At 38.4% G+C, this 5,887-nt stretch overlaps 1 protein-coding gene across 1 annotated transcript; it reads right to left on the bottom strand.

Annotated features, from left to right (window-relative positions):
* Positions 1–3,872: 3,872 nt before the first annotated feature.
* Positions 3,873–4,790, bottom strand: LOC113123687 (olfactory receptor 6N2-like). The gene has a single exon (XM_026295920.1). The coding sequence runs from the start codon at positions 4,788–4,790 to the stop codon at positions 3,873–3,875; it is 918 nt and encodes a 305-aa protein (XP_026151705.1).
* Positions 4,791–5,887: the final 1,097 nt, after the last annotated feature.

Below are 5,887 nucleotides of genomic sequence, written 5' to 3' on the forward strand. Positions count from 1 at the left end.
TTTATTGTCATTGAGCCATCTTTTTAACCTGTTCATTTCAGAGATAACCTTAGCTATCAACTGTGTGATTGTGGACTCTTAGAAATATCTAATCCACATTATATAGTGGACAATATAATGTCCATTTAAACAACAAACTGGACTGGTCAAACATGGACACATCATGTTTTGCATTATGATTACAGAAGAAATTAGTGTAGACATAACAACATTTAATAAAAAGAACAGGCCAAAAGCAGATATGGCTTTAGAAGTAACACAGAAAAGTTTGCAAATTTGATTATTACAAAAAATGACTTTCAGAGTAAAACTACAGAGTTTTGATCAGTTTTCCAATTACCACCTCCTGACGTGCAGGCCAAAGCCAAGCAAAAGCCAGAATGACACTGATAGTTCTTTTTGTCATGATAGTTGGATACTGCAGAGGTTTACATATAGACACATACCTGTCATAGGACATGGCTGCCAACAGTAAAAACTCTGAACCTGTTAATATGTAAAACAATGAAAACTGAACCAGACAGGCCTGATATGATATGATCTGTTGTTCAGATAAAAAGTCAATCAGTAGCTTTGGGTAGATATTAGTGCTGTAAAGAACAGAGTTCAGTAACAAAGCTGCAATGAAAATGTACATAGGCTCATGGAGGTCTCTGTGTTTCCAGATCAGGTACACAATAGTAGAATTACTGCAGATTATAAGAATATAAACTATTAAAAAAACCATAAAATAAAGGTATCTGTATTTGTGAACCTCCACATGCCCACCAAGAATAATAATGTCTGTCACATTTAAATCTTCTTCCATTGAGAAAGTCAAACTAAAATATTAAATAAGACAGGCAGATATTATAACAAAATTAGAGAAGAGATTTCAATTTTCAAAGTCATAAAAATGTTTGTTGTATTTGATTCTCTTGTTCACTCTCAGTTACCTGATCTTCAAACTCACTGAGTGCTCATGTCCAAAGCTCAGACATAGAACTGTTGGACCCAGTGACATATTTTTATCAGACTGATTCATCATCCATGGATCTCATTAAACTTTCCACCCAGACTGACTAACATGTAAACAACTTTATCAAACTCTGGAGGCCTGATTGTTGTTAGACCTGGTTTCCTGGAGCTTGGACCTACTAGGTTTGTCAGTAGCACATTACAAGTTATCATGCTGTTCATTTGTATGAAAACTGTCAACATGTGATAATAAAATATACATTCATTATTACTGTCACTTAGCTTCTCATTCAAACTGTCTCTCTTGTTAACTATTTATTACAGCAGCAAAGATATTTTTTTCTGACAGATGTCCAACTCTGTCAGAGGACAATATGGTCAGCTGTTACAGAACACACAGGCCTCATTTTTGAAAGGACATGACTGTCATGATTTGTATATCAAATTGTATGTATCACAACCCCGTCTAACACAAGCACCCAGGACACTGAAGCAAAATATTCCAAGGTTTATTAAATGCAGTACAATGAATTAAATGTGGGTCGTGGTTGTAGGCCAAATGATGATGAGTGTTGATCCAAGACGAGTCGGCAGGTGGTGGTTTCTCCGACGGCCAGTACCGGTACCGCCGGGCTGGTCCTCGGAGATGAAGGTGATATGACTGTCACGGGTCCGCAGAGCAGTATCTGACGGAGTCTGGGTCCCTCTGGGACCTACCAGAGGCCGGGGGCTCTCCAGGCTCGGAAAACAGGAAACAGGAGAGGACCAGGTTAATAAGGAAAGACACAGTAACAGCAACAGTGCTTGCTCCTAACCCTCCTCCGGAGCGGAGAGCTCAGTAGGTGCCAGTTTAGTGTCAACAAACAGACAAAAACGTAATCCACACGAGAAAAAGCGTCCCCCACGTCGAGTCTATTCCTCTTCGTGGGAACAACCGAACAAAGTACAAGAGCTAGCTCCTCCGAGCCGTATCCTCTTGATCAAACACAACAAACACAGACAGGCGCGGGACACACTGGCGATTCCTCCGAATCCCAGTTGTGCAGGACGCTAACCGACTTCCTCAAGAAGCGTACTCCACCGACGCCGAAAAAGAAATAAAAGTCACTTGCCGAAAACTGGAGACTTCTCTGAATCAATCCAGACGTCAAATAGCCGAAGCGTGAATCCTCACTGGTGTACGGCGACAAACAATCCGGCGATTTGTGTCCCCATGATCCCTGCTATTTAAGCAAAGGACCGCAGGTGACACAAATCAGCAATCAACTGTCAAAGAAACTGAAAACAACCAAACCAGTTCCTGTTATGATCCTCAAAAAAAAACAAAACAGGAAGTCCAGACTGCGGATCATGACAATGACAGAGGTTTGTCTTATGGAGGACACAAAGACACCAAAGGGATAGGTCAGGTCCAGAGAGTATAAGAGCTTCTAAGTGATTATTGTATATTTAGAATGTTTATAGTTGTTATAGTTACAATATTTACATTGTTATTGCACCAGTTACAGGTATTGCACTTGGACAGATATTGTTCACGTGTGGGAAAGTTTCATATATAATATACCAACTTTTGTTCCATCACAGATATAATTGCTGTGTGGACTCAACAGAGACCACTGATGTGTATTTCAGCAGGGGGTTGCAGGAAGCAGGTTGTATAAGCATGATTTACATGTTGTGTAACCCCTCAGGAAACCTGCGTTCTTGGTTGATCAAATCAACCCGTCTGGACGTACTGATCGAGTTTCTGCCAACAGTTCATAGTGTTCTGTTGTCAGACAACATGGATTAAGTGTTAAGTGTTCATCAGTGTGATCACACAGGGAAAGATACTGTCTTTGTGTCTGGTTGTTGTGGCATACAGCATTCTGTAGCTCTGATGAGAGGGGAAGAGTTCAAACAATTTGTGACCAGGATGTGAAGGGTCTGCAGAAATCTTCTCTGCCCTCTACTGACCCGCAGAGTGTACAGATTCCTGATGGAGGGCAGCTTGGCACCAGTGATTCTTGCTGCAGCTCAAACTGTCCATTGGAGTCTTTTCCTGTTGTACCTTTCTGATTTACAAGTTTAATTACTCCCCTGCAACATTAGAAAAGTCTTTCTAAAGAAGGCACAGTGTAACTTTAATAAATCACAACATTTTTCTGTTGCAAATTGCATCTGTACCAGAAATGGACCCGGACAAAAATGAAAACTTAAAAGATCAAATGTTTACAGTGTCATTGCCATTTAATAATATTCTGTTCTCCTAATAAATGACTGAGTATCTGCTTGATCTAAAATAATCTACTCCATGTGACTTTCTAATGGAACTGTATATCTTTATTAGGGTTATCCATTATACAGTTAATTTAAAGCTCAATGAAATATTCAGAATGAAACTTATGATCTTGAAATGTCGTGTTTTGGAATAATTGCAGAAATTGATCAGTGGTCACATTCTTGAAGCTGACAATGATCTTACTGTGTGTCAGGAATCAAAACAAATCCTGACAATATTTTACGGACTTTAAATTGCACCGGAATATTAGTCACTTTGAGTAAAATGGCCTTATTGAATGTAAGTCACTTTGTCGTATAAGTCGAACTTTAAAGTCTGCAGTGTAGCGCTTTCCTTTGGGCAGCATTTTCTATTGTGTTACTCTATTACATATAGCTAAGTGTGACCATGAATGTTTTTACTTTTTCGGCAGTACAGTATTATATTGAGCTGAATCAAAAGTGTCATCTAACGCTAATGACTCTTGGACAGAATGACAGTAAATTAACAAGTTGATTTGCAGCATACGCCAGAGAACTAAAAATAAAACATGACTTATATTCTGGGAAATACGGTAGTTTGGTAACGCTTAGTCTAGTCACATCTCTGCCTTGCTATTTCAGAATATGAACTAGCATTGATACAGTTACTGCATTTAATTTTGACAGAACAACTTCTTGAGGTGTTTATAAATTTCTTTCATTTTTAGTCCATATATAATTGGATTAAATAGAGGATTATACACAACTAACTGTAAAGTCATTACTAAACGTGCAGTTTTAGGGAAATCAGTTTCGAGACGAACAGTAATAACATCATATGTTATCAAAAAGAAATAGTTGAATAAAACCATCAGGTGAGGTAAACAGGTCTGTGCAGCTTTTCTCCTGACTTCTCCACAGCTGTGATAACATATTATAAGTATCCTGGTGTATGTAAAAAGTATGAAGAGCACAGGGAGAACAACAACATTCAGCAACATTAAGACACCACATATAGTTATGGCTTTTGAACTCACACAGAAAAGTTTGTAAATTGAGTTATTGCAAAAAATGACTTTCAGAGTAAAACTACAGAGTTTTTGATTAGCGCTCAGTGTTGTTAATCCCACCATCTCACATGCAGGCACAAGCCAAGATAAAGCCAGAAAGACACTGACTGTTCTTTTCCTCATGATAGTTGGATACTGCAGAGGTTTACATATAGACACATACCTGTCATAGGACATGGCTGCCAACAGTAAAAACTCTGAACAGCCCAAAGCATAAAACATAAAATACTGAACCAGACAGGCCTGATACAATATGATCTGTTGTTCAGATAAAAAGTCAATCAGTAGCTTTGGGTAGGTATTAGTGCTGAGAAGAACAGAGTTCAGTAACAAAGCTGCAATGAAAATGTACATAGGCTCATGGAGGTCTCTGTGTTTCCAGATCAGGTACACAATAGTAGAATTACTGCAGATTATTAGAATATAAACTGTTAAAAGAACCATAAAATAAAGGTATCTGTATTTGTGAACCTCCACATGCCCACCAAATGTTATATATGTCACATTTAAATCTTCCTCCATTAAGAAAGACAAACAAGAATACTTTTCAAATAGACAACATAACAGGAATATGTGAATTAAAACAAGGTTTCACCTTGAAGTTTGTAATAGACTCTTCTATCCTGTATTAGACTCTCTTACTCACTCACAGTTACCTGATCTTCAAACTCACTGAGTGCTCATGTCCAAACCTCAGAGAGAGAACTGTTGGACCCTGTGAAATATTTTTATGAGCCTGATTCATCCTCCATGGATCTCATTAAACTTTCCACCCAGACTGACTAACATGTAAACAACTTTATCAAACTCTGGAGGCCTGATTGTTGTTAGAACAGGTTTAAAAACATAATGTTCATTTCCTAGAATATAACAAATGTTTTAATAAAATACTGTACACATCCATGAATATTTCCACTTGTCTTCGTAATAAATCTGTTGTTTTTTTATCACTAAACCATTTTGTTTTTAAAAAAGTCACACGTTGTTTGTTGTGCCCAATATATCCTATGTCCTATTTTCCTAAAAGATTTTTCGCCTGTAAATAGTGAGTGGACTACTACTACTAGACTTCAATTTGGATTTGGGATCTAATCCCTTGGACTGTTTGTTTAGTTGTTAATGACATGTTTGTTTCCAACCTCTGCTTGAACATAGTCTTTGCCTCTTGTGTCTTCCTGACCTCTTACTTTACTGTTCAATTCAATTCAATTCAATTTTATTTGTATAACACCAAATCAGAATACAAATAATCTCAAGGCACTTTACAAAAAAAAAAATACCCAACCAAATTCTTTTGAGCAGGCACTTGGCGACAGTGGAGAGGAAAAACTCCCTTTAACGGAAGAAAAAAACCTCCAGCAGAACCGGGCTCAGTTTGGGCGGCCATCTGCCTCGACCGGTTGGGGTGAGTGGATAGAGCAGAGAGAAAAGAACAGCAACAATAAACAACAGATAGACACTGCAGGTTGGTGGGGCCAGTAACTGCACATCAGCAATATACAGCTCCAGGACCAGGGACACCTGCAGAAGGTACAGAGAGAGAACAGAGAGAGAGAGAGAGAGCACAAAGTTAGTGACATTCAATGGTGGAATATACATGTGAGGTGGGAGGAGAGGAA

The sequence above is a fragment of the Mastacembelus armatus genome, chromosome 21, assembly GCF_900324485.2.
Source record: "Mastacembelus armatus chromosome 21, fMasArm1.2, whole genome shotgun sequence".
NCBI lineage: Eukaryota > Metazoa > Chordata > Actinopteri > Synbranchiformes > Mastacembelidae > Mastacembelus > Mastacembelus armatus.

Coding starts and splice junctions, on each gene's coding strand:
- LOC113123687 (XM_026295920.1), bottom strand. CDS start 4,790: ATGGAGGAAGATTTAAATGTGACATATATAACATTTGGTGGGCATGTG.